Source organism: Ursus americanus, chromosome 17 (genome assembly GCF_024610735.1).
Source record: "Ursus americanus isolate L20-20 chromosome 17, mUrsAme1.1.p, whole genome shotgun sequence".
NCBI classification, from domain to species: Eukaryota; Metazoa; Chordata; class Mammalia; order Carnivora; family Ursidae; genus Ursus; species Ursus americanus.
Window position 1 is genome coordinate 15,470,099 of NC_142143.1, and position 17,975 is coordinate 15,488,073.

At 40.8% G+C, this 17,975-nt stretch overlaps 1 protein-coding gene across 3 annotated transcripts in view; it reads right to left on the reverse strand.

The window, feature by feature from the left end:
• Nucleotides 1-17,975, reverse strand: part of RFX4 (regulatory factor X4) — a 136,044-nt gene that overhangs the window by 52,343 nt on the left and 65,726 nt on the right. For all 3 annotated transcript variants that reach the window (XM_045779781.2, XM_087868784.1, XM_045779782.2), the window contains one exon: nt 12,757-12,920. In XM_045779781.2, coding sequence (XP_045635737.1) covers nt 12,757-12,920 — 164 coding nt within the window. The remainder of the gene's footprint in view (nt 1-12,756; nt 12,921-17,975) is intronic.

Consider the following 17,975-nt stretch of genomic DNA (forward strand, 5'->3'; position numbering starts at 1 on the left):
CACCTCCAAAGAGAGGACGACTTGGGAACTGGTTCCTCTATGTTTGAGGGAGGAAAGTGGGACATCTAAGTAAAAAGAATTCAGCTCAATTTTTAAAACAAATTGCTAAAAGCAATGTGTGAACTCACATGAGAGTATAGAACTCTGGGAGCTGTGGATGCAAAGGAAGTTTACATCTACTCACAAGATCTTCCCCACAGACCTCACCAGGTGCTCATGAAGAATCCCCGAGAACAGAGAATGGAGGAAGCCTATCTCTGAGGTGCCTGTTTGGAGGAGGGGAGCAACCACTAATGTAGGGAAGGCATGAAGCCCTAGCCAGCCTTCTCTCCCCTATGGAACAAAAGCCTCAGGTGGCTAGGGGAAGGACAGAAACACCATTGACCGTGGGCAAAGAAAGAGACCCACTGCAGGTGGGGGAAATAAAAAGAAAAAGCTCTCTAACCTTGGTAGAAACCATCAGGGGCTCAGACTATTAGAGATTTACCTCTGGGGTGGGACAGGATCACTGAGAAGGCCCATCTCTGAGAGCCAAAGTCACAGGGCTTGCTGGGGACTAAGCCAGAACACCAGGGAACCCCCACACCCCCACTCAAGCCCTAAAGAGACTAACAAGTGTGTATACTTCCCGACCAGGGAAGACCTAATGCTGAGGGTGTAGCAGCAACATTGAGAAAAACGCCCTCAACAAACTTCTGACCTAAGCACAGGGTACCCCAGAAGAATGTTAATGTGGTCGTCCACTGAGGGTGCCCATGGCAACCACAAAAACCAAACCCAATCAATACCTCGATAAACGGACTCGACCCCTCACATTAAGAGCCTAGGAGAAAAGAGGCATGTCTATTTCCAGGCATAAATACTACCTATTTCAGTCTCTCCTGTTCTAACCACTGTTTGGAAGTCGATAAACAATTATAAGACACATGGAAAATTAAGAAAAAGAACCTACTATGACTAACTGGATAAAAAAACAAGACCCATCTATATGCTGCCTTACTTCAGACCTAAGACACATACAGACTGAAAGTGAAGGGATGCAAAATGAGAGCGAAAAAAGAAAAATGGGTAGCAATAGACAAAAAAGGACTTAAAAACAAAGATGGTCACAAGAGACAAAGAAGGCATTACACAATGATAAAGGAGTCAGTCCCATAAGAAGATAAAACAATTATAAATATCTATGCATCCAACACAGGAGCACCTAAATACATAAAGCAAATATAAACAGACATAAAAGGAGAAGTTGACAGTAACACATTAATAGTAGGGGAACTTAACAGTCCACTAACATCAATGGGCTGATTATCCAGGCAGAAAATCAATAAGGAAACAGTGGCTTTGAATGATACATTAGACCAGATGGACTTAACAGATAGAGTCAAAACATTCCATCTAAAAACAGCAGAATGCACATTCTTTTCAAGTTCACATGGAACATTCCCCAGGATAGATCACATGTTAGGCCACAAAACAAGTCTCAATAAATTTAATATTTAAATATTATTAAGCATCTTTTCTGTTCACAATGGTATGAAACTAGAGATCAATTACAAAAAAATGGAAAAAACACAAGCACGTGGAGGCTAAACCAAATGCTACAAAAACAATCGATGGCTCAGTGAAGAAATCAGAGAAGAAATGATGGGCACGAAGGAGGCACTTGATGGAATGAGCACTGGGTGTTACAGGCAACCGATGAATCACTAAATTCTACCCCTGAAACTAATAATACACTATATCTTAACAAAATTGAATTTAAATTAAAAAATTTTTAAAAATACATAAGAGACAAATGAAACTGAAACCACAATGGTCCAAAATCTTTGGGATGCAGCAAAAGCAGTTCTAAGAGGGAAGTTTATAGTGATACAGGCCTACCTCAAGAAACACAAAATATCTCAAACAATCTAATATTATACCTAAAGAAACTAGAAAAATAACAAAGTCCCAAGTTAGTAGAAGGAAGGAAGGAATAAAGATCAGAATGGAAATAAATGAAACAGAAACTTACAAAACAACAGATCAATGAAACCAAGAGCTAGTTCTTTAGAAAGAGAAAATTGATAAACCTTTAGTCAGACTCATCATGAAAAAAGAGAGAGGACTCAATAAAATCAGAAATGAAAGAGGAAAAATAACTACTGACATCACAGAAAAACAATTATGAGAAACTATTACAAAAAATTATACACCAACAAACTGGACAACCTGGAAGAGATGGACAAATTCCTAGAAACATACAATCTTCCCAACCTGGATCAGAAAGAAATAGAAAATCTGAACGGACTGATTACTAGTAACAAAATCGATCAGTAATCAAAAAACTCTCAATAAACAAAAGTTCAAAACCAGACAACTTCACAGGTGAATTCTACCAAACCTTAACCAAAGGAGAGTTAATATTTATGATTCTCAAACTTTTCCCAAAAATAGAAGAGCAAGGAAAGCTTCTAAATTCATCCTATAAGGCCAGCATTACCCCCATACCAAAACCAAAGACACTACCAAAAAAGAAAACTACAGGCCAATATCCCTGATGAACACAGATGCAAAAATCCTCAACAAAATAATAGCAAACCACATTCAACAATACATTACAAGGATCATTCACCATGACCTAGTGAGATCTATTGTCGAGTGGAGGGATGGTTCCATATACACCAATCAATCAAAATGATACATCACATTAATGAAATGAAGGATAAACCCATCTGATCATCTGAATAGATGCAGAAAAAGCATTTGACAAAAAAATTCAACATCTGTTCATGATAAAAGCTCTCAACAAACTGGGTTTAGATGGAACACACATTGACATAATAAAGGCCATTTATGACCAATACACAGCTAACATAATATTCAGTAATGAAAAGCTGAAAGCTTTTCCTCTAAGATCAGGAGCAAGACAAGGATGTTCACTCTCACCAACTTTTAGTCAACAGAGTACCAGAAGTCCTAGACATAGCCAACAGACAAGAGAAAGAATTAAAAGGCATCCAAATTGGTAAAGGAGAAGTAAAGCAGAAGTCCCTATTTGCAGATGATATGATACTATGTATAGAAAACCCTAAAGAGTCCACCATAAACTACTAGAAGAAATGAGTTCGGTAAAGTTACAGGACACAAAATTAATATACAGAAATCTGTTGCATTTCTATACACTAATAATGAAGTAGCAGCAGAAGAAATTAAGAAAACAATCCCATTTACACAAGCACCAAAAAGAATAAAATACCTAGGAATAAACTCAACCAAGGGGTGAAAGTCCTGTACTCTGAAAACTATAAGACACTGATGAAAGAAACAGAACACAACATAAACAAATATAAAGAAATACATGCTTATGGATTGGAAGAACTAATACTATTAAAATGTAATAATATAAAATGTTAAAATATTGTTAAAATACTATCCAAAGCCATCTATAGATTCAATGCAATCTCTATGAAAATACCAATAGTATTTTTCAGAGAACTAGAACAAATAATCCTAAAATTTATATGGAAACACAAAAGATCCCAAATAGCCGAAGCACTCTTGAGAAAGAAGAGCAAAGCTGGAGGTGCCACAATCCCAGATGTTAAGATATACTACAAAGCTAAAGTAATCAAAACAGTAAGGTACTGGCATAAAATAGACATGTAGATCACTGGAACAGGATAGAGAATCAGAAATAAACCCATGCTTGTATGGTCAATTTATCTATGACAAAGGAGGCAAGAATATACAATGGACAAAAGACAGTCTTTGCAACAAATGGTGCTGGGAAAACAAGACAGCTACATGCAAAAGAATGAAACTGGGCCACTTTCTTACTCCATGCATTAAAAAAAAAAAAACCTCAAAATGGATTAAAGACCTAAATATGAGACCTGAAACCATAAAACTCCTAAAAGAAAACCTAGGTAGTAATCTCTTGGACACTGGTCTTAGTAACATATTTATGGATATGTCTCCTCAGACAAGGGAAACAAAAACAAAAATAAACTATTGGGACTACATCAAAATAAAACGGTTTTGCACAGCAAAGGAAACTATCAACAAAACAAAAAGGCGACCTACTGAATGGAAGGAGATATTTGCAAATGACATATCCAATAAGGGGTTAATATCCAAAATATACAAAGAACATATACAACTCAACACCACAAACAGGTAACCCAGTGAAAAATAAGCAGAGGACCTGAATAGACATTTTTCAAAGAAGACATACAGATAGCAAACAGACACAGGAAAAGATGTTCAACATCACTTGTCATCAGGGAAATGCAAATCAAAACCACACTGAGATACCACCTCACACCTGTCAGAATGGCTAGTACCAACAAGGCAAAACGTAAGAAGTGTTGGTGAAGATGTGGGGCAAAGGGAACCCTCTGCACTGCTGGTGGGAAGGCAAATTAATGCAGCCACTGTGGAAAACAGTACGGAGGTTCCTCAAAAAATTACAAATAGAAATACCATACAGTTCAGTAATTCCACTCTGGGTGTTTACTCAAAAGGAAAACACCACTTTGAAAAGATATACGCATTCACTGCAGCATATTTACAATAGCCAAGATACGGAGGCAGCCCAAGTGTCCATCAATAAATAGATAAAGAAGATGTGGCATATATACACAACGGAATATTACTTCATAAAAAGAATGAGATTTTGCCATGAATGAACGCACGAACCTAGAAAGTATTATGTTAAATGAAATGAGTCAGACAGAAAAAGACAAATACCATATGATTTCACCTATATGTGGAATCTAAACACCAACCAAACAAAAAACTAGAAACAGACTCATAAATACAGAGAACAAACTGGTGGTGGCCAGAGGGGAAGGGGAGAGGGAGGATGGGCAAAATAGGTGAAAGGAAATATGATGTACAAACTTCCAGTTTTAAAACAAGTAAGCCACAGGGATGAAAAGTGCAGCACAGGGAATATAGTCACTATAATAATAATGTCGGATAGTGATGGTGGTAAGTACCCTTACTGCGGTGAGCAGTGATAATGTATAGAACTGTCCAATCGCTATGTTGTATGCCTGAAACTAATATAACAGTGTATACCAACCATACTCCAATAATAAAAAGTTTAAAAAGAGAAAGAATCCACTCTCAAGAGATAAAGCAATCAAGAGAACCTGACTATCAAACAGGGAATTTAAAATAACCACGGTTAATATGTCAAAGGCTCCCATGGAAAAGATAAACTATAAGCATGAACAGATGAGGAATTTCAGCACAAACAGAAATAATAAAAATGAAATGTTAGAAATGAAAATAAAAACAAAACATGGCAACAGAGATGAAGAATGCTTTCAACAGTCTCGTTAGTAAAGTTGACATAGGCTAGAAAAAATCAGTGAGCCTAAAGATAGGCCAATACAAATGACCTCAACCAAACCACAAAACTTGTGAAAAAAGTTAAACAGAAACTCCAAGGCAGTTGTGGAAAAGTATCAAACGGTCTGACATGCACATAACTGAAATAACAGGAGACGAGAGAGAGAGAACAGAGCAGGAGATAATGGCAGGGAGTTTTCCAAACATAGTGAAACACATCGAAGCACAGATCCAAGAAGTTCAGAAAATCTCAAGCAGGAGAACACAAACAACACAACACAACTAGGCACATCATATTCAAACAGCTCAAAACCAAAGATAGAGAAGATCTTGAAGGCAGCCAGAGGGAAAAAAGGCACATAGTAAAAAAGATCTACAAACATGCAAGCCAGAAACAAACGGATTAAGATCTTTAAAGTAATGAAAACAAAACAAAACAGAAAACTTGTGAATCTAGAACACCGTATCCACTGTAAGTGTCTTTCAGAGATGAAAGAGAAATAAAGACTTCCTCAGACCAACAAAAGCTGAAATAATTCATTAGCAGCAGACCTGCAATATTAGAAAAGTTTTAGAAGATTCTTCAGGCAGGGGGATATGATAATATAACACAGAAACTGGGATTTTACATAAAGAAATGAAGATCAGAAATCATTAGACTGAAGGTAAATTTTTTTTTAAAGATTTCATTTATTTATTCGACAGAGAGAGAGAGACAGCCAATGAGAGAGGGAACACAAGCAGGGGGAGTGGGAGAGGAAGAAGCAGGCTCCCAGCAGAGGAGCCTGATATGGGGCTCAATCCCAGGACTCCAGGATCATGCCCTGAGCTGAAGGCAGACGCCCAATGACTGAGCCACCCAGGCGCCCCTGAAGGTAAATTTAAAGATCGTTCTCCATATCTTTAATCGCTCTAAAGGGTAATTATCTAAAGCAAAAACAGTAACAATATATATGAGTTTAGAGCATATACGAAAGCAAAATATGTGACAGCAACAGCATAAAAAATGAGAGGATGAGTGAATTGGGGGTAGACTGTTGTGAGGTCCCTACACTACGTGTAAAGCAGCATGATATTATCTGAAGGTAGGTTGTAAGTAAGAAAGACCACTAAAAAAATTTTTAAAAGAGGTAAAAAGAACAGTCCGATTATGGAAGTAAAATAGAATGATAAAAAAATTTAACCTAAAACTAGGCACAAAGAGAGGGGAAAGGGGTGAAAATGGAAGGAACTAATAGAAAACAACTAGTGGGGGGTGCCTGCGTGGCTCAGTTGGGTTCAGTGTCCGACTCTTTGTTCTGGCTCAGTCATGATCCCAGGGTCATGTGATTGAGCCCCACATGGGCTCCATGCTCGGTGGGGAGTCTGCATGAAAATTCTCTCCCTCTGTCCCTCCCCCGCCATGCGCTCCTGCTCTGTTACTCTAAAAATAAATAAATAAATCTTAAAAAAAAAAGAAAGCAACTAGTAGATGGAAATTTTTAATGAACCATATCATTAATATCATTAAATGCAAAGGTCTAGACATAGCAACTAAAAATGGAAATTGTCAGATTGGATAAAAAAGCAAGAGCTCACTATATTAGCTACATGAGATCTACTTTAAATACGAAGACTTAGAGTAACAGGGTAGAAAAGGATATGCCTGCAAACACTGCATGATAAGGGGCTGGCCGTGGAAGAGGGTCATGAGAAAGTTTTTAAGGTGATGAAACTATATTTCAATTGCACTGCTGACCCTTGAACAACATGTGTGTGAACTGTGCGAGCACACTTACATAGAAATTGCTTTTCAATAAATGCTGTATTGTAAATTTACTTTTTCTTCCTTATGATTTTCTTAACAGCATTTTCTTTTCTCTGGCTTACTCTACTGTAAGAACACAGTATCGAATACACATAACATACAAAATATGTTGTAATTGCCTGTTCATGTTATTGGTAAGGCTTCTGGTCAACAGTCAGGTATTAGTACTTAAGTTTTGAGGGAGTTGAAAGTTATACGCAAATTTTCAACTACACAGGAGTTCAGCACCCCTATTCCCTGTGTTGTTCAAGGGTCAGCTGTATACACTAAAATGATGAATGTTAATATATATAAAGTGTACTTCAATAAACCTAAATTTTAAGAATAAAATTAAATAAAAAGCTATAAACATATACTTAATAATATAAAAGGAAATGATAGAACTAAGAACAAAAGTATCTGTTGTGTCAATAAGTGTAAGTGGGTTAGACTTAACCAGTAATAGAAAAAACCAGATTGAACTATAAAACAAATTCTAAATGGTTCTGCATATAAGTAAGTTATAAAGATCGAAAATAAAAAGATGGGCGACGGCATTCAGACAGATGAAAACAAAAAGAACATAGAGGTCATGATCTTACTATCAGACAACCTAAATTCTGGGCAAAAAAAATTCTGAATTAGACTTTATAATGTTAAGTGTACCAAAAAAATAATGCTAAGAGTACAATTTACAATGAAGATGTTGTGATTCATAATGAAGCTATTACACTGAAAATAAAGCAGCTAGAAACAGCAAAGCATCATAGAACATAGCGTCAACATTCAAAAACAAAAATTAAGGGAGATTCAAGGTGAAATAGGTTAGCACATATTAGTAATAAGTCTTAAACCTATTTACCTGTCTTGGTCCATAACAGTCTAAGTGGACAGCACTAAGACAACAGAATAACTAAATAACAATAATGTTGACCCAAATACAGGTCTGCCAAAGACGGAGAAGTGCTTTTTGAAGACAGAGAGTGCTTCTTCTTTCTAAGGGTCACAAAATTGCCCATATATTAGACAACAAATAAAATCTAAGTAAAATCTCAAAAGAAGAAATAGTTCAGAAAACAGTCACTAATCCCCAGGCAGTAAAAGCTAAAACGAATTACATAACCAGAAGATAATAGCTCCTAACAATTGGAAGTTTTTAAGTACTCTTTTAAAATTTTTAGGACAAAGAGGAACTCCAAACCAAAGTTGCAAAATATCTAGAAAATAACAATGTTAAAATATTACATATCGAGCCCTATGGAACATAGCTCAAATAGTGCTCAAAGAAAAACCCAAGCCTGAAATATTTATGTTATTAAACAAGAATGAAAGAATGTAAGTAAATCAAGCATCTATTTTTTGGTCAACTGTTTTTGGTCACTGATAGAACAACAAACTACGTAGTGGGCACTCAGTAAAGTATTTGTTGAATAAATGAAGAACAAAGTAAACTTAAGAAAGTAAAAGAAATGAGTTAAATGAAAGAATTCAATGTATTAGAAAAAAAGAAGAAGAATAGCACCAATAAATATATCTAAGAGCATGTTGCTTGAAAAAATAAAACAAAACCGGTAACTTAATCACAAAGAAGCAAAAGAAAGCACAACTACACAAACTAAAATGTATTAAAGCAGAAATAATCAGACATAGAGGAAAAATCAATGAGTCTACAAATGCACTTTGCTCAACCCTAAGCAAATAAATTTAAAGATCTAGAAGTGGATATTTTCTAGGAAGTTGTAATTTACCAAAACTTACCTCAGAGAAAACAGAAAATCTAAACTAACCAATTACTATAGAAAAAAAAAAAGAAAAATTTCAAAGACTTACTCCCACCAACACCACACCCAGATCCCTTCAAAGGGGAATTAATTCTATCTAGTCTTCAAGAGCAAATAATTTCAGTGCTATTAAAAGTGTGTCAGAGCTTAGGGAAAAATGGGGGTGGGGAGAAGCTTCCAGATTTCTTTTATGAAGCAAGAATAACATTGATACCAACAACTAACGAAGATTAAACACAAAAAGAAAATTGCAGACCAATCTCACTTTACGACTTTGATGCAGAAATTCTAAATAAAACGTTAGCAAATAAAATCTGTAGCACCTTAAGAAAATATACTATGAGCAAGTGGGGTTTCTTCTGGGAATGCAAGAATGGTTCAATATTAAGATATGGATAATATAATAATTTCCATAGATGATGAAGACCATTGGATAATATTCAACAACCATCCTTCATAAAACATCTAATGAATTAATAAAAGACAGACATTCCTTAACATGACAAAATATGTCCATCTTAATCCAAAAGCCAGCACAATGTTTAATGGAGAAACACTAGATGCATTTTCATTAAAGTCAAGAACTTCAACAGTGTTCTTGAGGCATAAGCCAATGTAATTAGGCGAGAGGAGTAAATGAGAGGTGTAAAAATTAGAAAAACAATAGTAAAATTATCTGTATTTGAAGGATTCTAAACATGGAAAATCTAAGAGAACCTGAAAAAAAAATACAACAAGATAAACTTGGCATAGCCAGCTCCAAATATAACACACAGATATCAACAGTTTTCATATACGCAAACCATCATCTGTCAAGAGCCGTGGAGCAGAAGACTGTACGCACAATAGCAACAAGTAGATAAATATCTAAGAAGAAACTTTTTAAATGTGTAAGATCTAAGTAAAAAAGTCATTTACAATATTCCTGCAGTCACAAAATTAAAGATCAGAATAAATGTCAAGGCAAACCATATTCTTTGTTAGAAATTCTCAATATCATAAATACATAATTTTCCCTAAATTGATCTCTAAATGTAATGTAATCCCAGTAAGAATACATGTGGAAGTGTTATAAATGTATGCGTATTGAAACAGACACACTGATGACAAGGTAATTCATATGGAAAAAAAAGTGATAATAATAGGAAAATTATTTAAAAAGGGAAGTAAGTATGAGGAGCTAGTCCTACTAAATATTAAATATGTTTATTTTTTTAAGATTGTATTTATTTATTTGAGAGCGAGAGGGAGAGCATGAGCAAGGGGTGGGGGCAGAGGGAGAAGCAGACTCCCCAGCGATCAGGGAGCCAGACGTGGGGTTCGATCCCAGGACCCTGGGACCACGACCTGAGCCAAAGGCAGACACTTAACCAACTGAGCCACCCAGGCGCCCCTTAAATGTGTTTAAAAGCACAAAACTTAAAACAGAGTAACCCTGGAACATGAATGTGTAGAAATATCAATGGCATAGGGTAGGAAGTCCAGAAGCAGCCCCAAATACATATAAAATTTACTATATAAAAAAAGTGGCATCTCAACTTTGTGAAGAAAAGATGGAATAATTAACATATGGTGCTGGAAAAACAGGACAGCTGCTGAGGAGAAAACAAGGCCACGCTTCACATCTTACACCAGGATGAGTTCCAAATTGAACAAAAATTCAAGAGTACAAAATTAAGCCATAAAGTTAGTGTGATAAACCATGGGAAAATTACTTAATCATTGGAATGGGGGAGGACTTTTAAAACTATGATACCGAATCCAGAAGCCATAAACGCAAGGACTGATAAATTCAATTACATAAATAAATTTCTGTATGGTAAAGACAAAAGAATGACAACAAAATGAGAAACTATTTGCAACTCTTAACACAGATAAATGGTTATTATATCTAATAGATAAAGAGCTCCTGGGAAGGCCTGGGTGGTGCAGTCCATTAAGTGTCTGCCTTTGGCTCAGGTCATGATCCCAGGGTCCTGGGATCGAGCCCCACATTGGGCTCCCTGCTCAGCGGGGAGTCTGCTTCTTCCTCTCCCGCTGTTCATGCTCTCTCTCATTCTCTCTCTCTCTCAAATAAATAAATAAAATCTTTTAAAAAATAAAGAGCTCCTATAAATCAATGTGAAAAACGCCAACCACCAAATAGAAAAATAATCAAAGGATAAAAACTGAGAGGTCACAGGAAAGAAAACAGAAGTTGCTCTTAAAGATACGAACAGATACTCAACTTCATTCATAATAAAAGAAATGCACATCAAAACTTCACTGAGAAAAGTTGAAGTCATATAGCCTTTGAACCAGAAATTCAGCCCTGTAGGAAATTTATTCTGCACATAGAGTTCATGTAGTGGGATGAGTGGTGCCCCCCTCCCCACTCCCCCCTTCCCAGTATGTCCACCTGGAACCTGTGAAGGTGACCTTGTTTGCAGATGTGATTAAATTAAGGATCTTGAGATCTTGGACTCACTGGGTGGGCCTTAAATCCAATGACAAGTGTCCTCATAAGACACAGAGAGACACAGAGAGTGGAAGTCAACAGGAAGACAGAAGCAGAGACCGGAGGGATGCGTCTGTAAGCCAGGGAGCACCAAGGACTTCCAGCCACCACTAGAGGCTAGGAGAGAGGCACAGAGTACATCTCTGGAAGGAACCAATGCTGCCAACACCTTAATTTCAGACTCCTGGCCTCCAAAACTATGAGAGAATTCCTTTCTGTAGTTTCAAGCCACCCAGCTTGTGCCTCTTTGTTGCTGCAGCCCTGGGAAGCTAATGCACCCCACCCCCCATGAATGTACATCATTCATCACAGCATTATTTGTAGTAAAAGAAGACTGGAAACAAGAAGACAACGGATTACATTCAGTCCAGTGGGAACAGTATGCAGGCATAAAAAAGAATACAATCTCTTTCCAGACTGCTGTGGAATGTTCTCTAACAGTCCCAACAGGAAGCAGACACTACACAGAATAGGAGGGTTTATTTACAAGGGACAAGTCATGAAGGCGTCAACAGGCATGAAGGAGCCCATGAGGGAGACCACTGCTCTCAGGGGGCGGCACAGGGGTGTGAGGGGCAGCAGGCTCTCACCCACCCCATGTCCTAAGGACAAGCTTCCAATCTAAGCACAAGGTACTCCAGCAGAATTTGAATCTGGCGCTATGCTGGAAGGCTCCAGAGGCCTGTGGATGGCCACAACCAGCCCGGGGTGACCTCCCAGGGATGGAGACAGAGTCGTCTCCTGATCCCCGTCTTCTCCCTCCCTCCTTTTGATCTCCCCATTGGCTGACCCCAGCCGGATGCCACAGGGAAAGGGAGTCCTGTGAGGTGCTCCATTTGGTCCAGTCCCAGGGCAGGGAGCAGCATGGGGCACGGTAGGGAGTGCTCTGGAGGGGCACAGAAGCCCCAGCACAAGCTCCAAGATTGTTTTCTCAAAGCAAGGTGCAGAACAGTGTAATAGAGTATATCACTGTTTCAGTGAGAAAGAGCAGGATATATGCATTGGTTACATGTGCACAGCAGATCTGGACGGACCCTCCCCCACCTCGGGCCAAGAAAATGACTCTATTTGATGCTCTATGGAGAGGTCTGGGGTGTCCGGGGAACAGGAGTTGGTAGGGGGAGGCTTTTCACCATATACTGTATTACACCTCTGGAATTTTGAACCGTACAAGTGGTTCAAAATGTTACAATTTTTATTTATATTAAAAACTGTTAATCAAATTGAATTTTTAAAAGTCCAAAGTTTATGGCCTTTACAATGGAGACCCCCAGACAGCGCATGATTACGTTCAGCGAGAGAGAGGCTGGAAATACGTGCTAAGGACTAGTCACAGGAGGAAGCATGCTCACCTGTCCGGTAACGCCTGCAGCACAGTGGGCATCAGCACCCCCGAGATCGCTTTGTAGAGGATGGAGTCACACACGCCGACGATGTTCACTACCGTGGAGGAGCCCAGCACAGGCAGCATGTGGGGGGGCATTCCTTGCCAAAAGTGCAGAAGGAAACTTTGAACCTGTATCGAGCCACAGAAAGGAGAACCGTGAGGTTACCCGGGGCCCTCGCAACAATGCCTGGGACTCCACCGGCTTGCAGTGGGGTCGTCCATTCCCCCTGCTGTGGCAGAGGCGGCCCGTCCCCATCTTCCCCCTGCCCTCTGTGTGCCATGCCCACCACTGCAGAACCACCTGGCCTGGCAGCCTGGGGTCTACTCTGCCCTGGGACAGAGGACCAGCACATTAACTCATCAGCCCCTTCATCCTCACTGTGGTCCAGGAAACATTTAAGGAAGGGAAGGTGGGATATTGCTCTTAACAAACTCAGAGCGCTAGTGCTCACTATTCTCTGGGCCTGTTGGGGCCCCTTGGCTGTTCTCGAAAAGAAGGGAGTGATGTGTGAGTTGCTGGTGAAAGGAATGTATCTGGAAGGGAGGAAAGTAGGTGTCACAGACAAGTCTCCCGATTCAAATATGTGTACCAAAACCAGAAGAAAATGCAAGGACCTCTTCCTATCCAAATTCCTCCATTCCCCAAAGAGCCCTGGCTGGTCATTGCCACTGTGGGATGCTAGATGGTGGCATGTGGCTGGTAAACCACGTGGGCACTCCCACCCTAACCACTAGTGCAGAACGGAAATACAGGAGGCACTTGAGACTGCATTATCACTATGATAGCAGGAGCTCCAGCTGTGCTGTTGATGAGCGAGTGGTAGAGCGAATGTGGACGGCAGACAACTCTTCGGGGCCTGTATACCTCCATCTTCTAGTGTGTGAGCTGGAGGTCAGGAAGAGAGCAGGGTAGGGGTCTGGGTGCAGGACAAGATAAGGGAAGTGAAGGGAAACAGCAAAGATGGTTAACTGATGTGTATAATACCACTAAAAATACCTAGAATAAAAAAAATACCCAAGGTTTAGCTAACACTGAGGAGTGGCTCATCTTGAAGATATAGGGAAGAATGACTGAATTTTTGTGAATTCTCATAGGCTCGACTTGGTTCCTGGACTACATGTCCTTTTTTTCCCCACAGATGGGTACTCTCGAACCCTCACATGTAGCATCACCCACATTCCTGGTTCCCTGAATCAACCCTGATCCAATGCAAAAGATACTCTAGTACCCCTCGTCTAATACTTTGGAGGTGGTATTACTATGGGCATCAGCTTTATCTATCGAGTGACTACTATGTGACAGGTACTTTGCATAGGTTCTCTCATTGAATACTTGTAATATTACTACAGTCGAGAATCCTTGCTCCCATTTTACAGAGACATTAACTTATTTGCCCAAATCCAGATAGCAAGTCAGGGAATGGATGAGACGGAGCCCATGTCTGCCTCAGTCATTCCACCAATCAGTCTCATGGCTGGTTTGTTCTTCTCAGGTTACAGGCCCTCTCCCCTGTTCCTGACACCCATAGCTCTCCTTGGACTGATGCCCACTTCTACCTCTGCTCTGGCGACTTGCAGTGTCCTTCAGGCCCCTCTCATAAGTTGGGTCTTGCTTTCCTCTGACCAGGTTACGTCTGACTCCAGCCTGGTGACCTGAGCTCAGCCTCCTGTGGACAAACTTCCACGACACCCACGGCCTGCACTGGAAGAGAGGCTTAGGGGATGTGGGATGGGGAGAAAGGATGTCCCCTGACTTCCTAGGGGGCACATGGTAATTACCAAAAATGTGATCAAAGTGGTGAATGAAGTCCAGGTTTGTGAACTGTGACACTGAAGTCACAGTTCCATTTATTCCACAACAGTGAACGTACTGCAGAGTATTCAGCCAGATTGAAAATTAAAACAGAAAATACAGATGGGTGAAGACTATCTTCCAAAGTTCCAACCTGGGCCCCACTACCAACCAGGGGTGTCGTATCTCTAAGCTAGAAATAGGTAAGTTTCCTCGCCTGTGAAACAGCAATAAAAGTAGCACTTTTGGTACTTTTTGGATTTGGTAAGGATTCGTACAAGTACCTTAGTGTTTGGCACACGGTAGATGCGTAATAAAGGTTAGTGGTGGTAGTGGTTATTACATCACAGACACGCCGCCACTACCAGCCCCAAGAAATCCGTGGACTGCCCTAAGCTTTGTGACACCTTGCCAAGCCTCTGAGTGTCGCCCAGCCAGGATCCCCATTGTGGTTCTGCTCACCTGTTAAGGCTCTTGTTCTGTCACTGGGACACCTGCTGGCTGACTGCTGGCTGGCCCGAGCCTGGAGATGGCCAGGGCTCTCGGATAAGGTGCTTTCTTTCACGAGGACCCTCTACTGTTTCCTGATACCAGCTTGTCCCAGGGTATCAGCCTCAGGCCAGGTCCTGGACCTCCCTGCCTGCCCTTCCAAAGCCACTTTAGACCCTCTCTGCCCAGCTGATTCCTACGATTTGGTAGATTCTGAATTCATCTGTCTTTCTTAGCTCTCCTTGCATGTAGCCCTACTCCTTTTTTTTATATGTGAGCAGTCAATTTCTAACAGAAATTCTGGAAAAGATCAGCGGCTGTGTAGGTTAAAACAAATCTGTGGAAAATCAGTCTTTAGCAGGCATCTGTCTGTTTTAGGTCTGCTCAACTTGCACAGGGAGCCTTGATCAGTCCTCAGTCTCCTGAGCAGCCTTTGGAGAGGAGGGTGTTGGGTCAGTTTTGACCTCCCTTTCTACTCTCCACGTTTCAGGCCATTTAACATCCTAAGGTACTGGTTCCTCGGAGTGAGGAGGAAAAGAAGGAGGGAGAACAGTGGAAAGCTCAAGAGCCGAGACTTGGACGTTGGGTGTGAAATGGACAGACACAGTGTTATGCAGGAGATGGAGCTGGTGGGACCTCCCAAGAGGCTGGATATGAAGGGTGAGGGAAAGAGAAGCATCAAGATTCGTAGCTTGAACAGTTGGGTGGGTGGTTATGGCAATCTGAGGTGGGAAAAACAAATTCAGGTGGAAAGTCAGAGCTCTGATTTGGCCACGCTAAGCTGGATGTCAAGTCAACTGAGTCTGGAGCTCAGGCCTAAATATTTAAATATGAGAGCTATGGGCTTCTATGAAATAGAGATCCTGTCTACCCAGTACTAGGACCCAATAAGGTCACTGAGGCAAAACTCCTGGCAGCGTGTAGGCATCTAATAAACAGAAGCTGATTATCAGCCAGAAGGGAGGAGGTTTCCTTATTCCTTGTAAGTCAAAGTGGTGAAATCATCAGAGGTAAAGATGGAAAAGCATTATTTAAAGTTTTCCAGATTATCTGCCTCGGTCCCCTGAGCTCCCAGCCCTTTCCTTCTTGGGTCAGTGAAGCATCAGGAGACAATTTCCTTAAGAATACCTACGTAGGTTTTCTATTTCTTTTCCATATCCGTATTTACTTCATCCCGAATATACTAGCACCTTGTAGAAGTACATTTGATCACCTCCAGTCAGGGATACTTAATTGCTACAGTGTTAAAAGGATCTCAACAAAACATTAGCCACCAAAATACCTACCATTTCTTATGCTCTGATTTCAAAATCAGACACTTCTATGAATTCTTATGTAGATAAAATAATCATCTCCATTTTACAGCCAAAGAAATTGAGGCTCACAGGGGTTAAGTACCTTGCTCAAGGTCACAGGCTCGTAAGTGGTGGATTTGGACTCAAACACAAGACTCTCTGGACTTGGCAGCTCCTTATGCGATATAGTCTGGAGAAAGCTTTCCAGGGAGTCCCCTACATGCAGACTGGGGCTCTCTGTACTTGGCTGACTGGGCTACAAGACCGTGACATTTTTGCATCCATCTACCCATCTATCCATGCACTCATCTCCCCAACAAATATTCACTGAGAGCCTAAGAGTATGGCTGACGTGGATACAGGAGCAAACAAGACAGACAAGGTCCCTGCCCTCAAGGGCTTACACTGTGTTGATAGCAGACAAACAGTGCACCAGCCAACAAGATAATTTAAGAATGTGATACCAACATTAGTTATAACCTCAACTCTTAAAGATCTTGAAGACTTGAAGCAAACTACAATGTCAAGGTGTACCAGATGTACCCACAATCCATTTACTTCTGTCAGCTGTGGGAGAAAGCCATGCCCATCAAGGGGAAAATATCCCCCTTCATTCTTTTGTGGCTGGGTAGAATGAACCACACCTTGATTAGCCATTTTAAAAAGAGCCACCAAATATCCCTGCCCAAAGGAGTGGAAAGAATATTGAGGTGTCAGGTGACAAAAGATGCAGCCATGACCTTGACCCTAACCGAATGCGGGACCTTGGGCAAGTCTTTGAACTCTCTGGTTGACATACCCGATAACAGCAACATACTCATGACCTTTTATAGTTTACAAAGGGTTTTTGCTAAGCATTATCTCATCTTCTTCCAGGAACCCTATGCATTAGAAAGGCAGGGATGATATTTTTATCTTTATTTCTAGGATGAACAATAAAGGCCTTCATGGCAGAGCCTGGGGTCAGAGTCTGGCACTTTCCCCACAGGAGCACTCAGCCCCCTCAAGGTTTCTGCAGCCCTCACTGTCTACCCTGCATCCTAATTCCTGGTGTGCATTCTTGCTTTTCCCCCTCTAGGCTGGGTCTTCTTCTTGCCCCAGTTCTGAGACCGACAGCAATGCATGGCACTGTTAGGTACCCGGTTAAGTGTTGGGATTAATGCATGGAATCAAGTGCAATGAGATGATGAGAGTGAGCTTTGAGGTGAATAAAAGTACATATGAACTAAAGGGGTGACTGCCACTGGTTCTGTGGTTAGTCCTTGTAGTGGAGAGGAACAGCCGGCCACCAGAGCTCTGAGCTCCTCTTCTGCAGTGGTGAACCGCTGCCCAGGGAGGGACCGGATCCCCTTGCATCAAGGTGGGGCCATGAGACCAGCTTTGCCAATGGAACACGGGCAAAAAAGATGCATTTTACTTCTGGGCTGACAAGATTAAGAAGCGGGTATGTCGTCCCTGTAGTCCTTTTCCCCATCTGTCAGCTGAACAAAGAGGACACCAAGGCTCTAGGGCAGGGTATGGCCACATGGTGGAAGGAGCCTGGGTCCCTGAACCAACCTTTCCCCTGTGAGCGTCCACGCTGGGCCGTGACACCAGTGAGAAATAAAC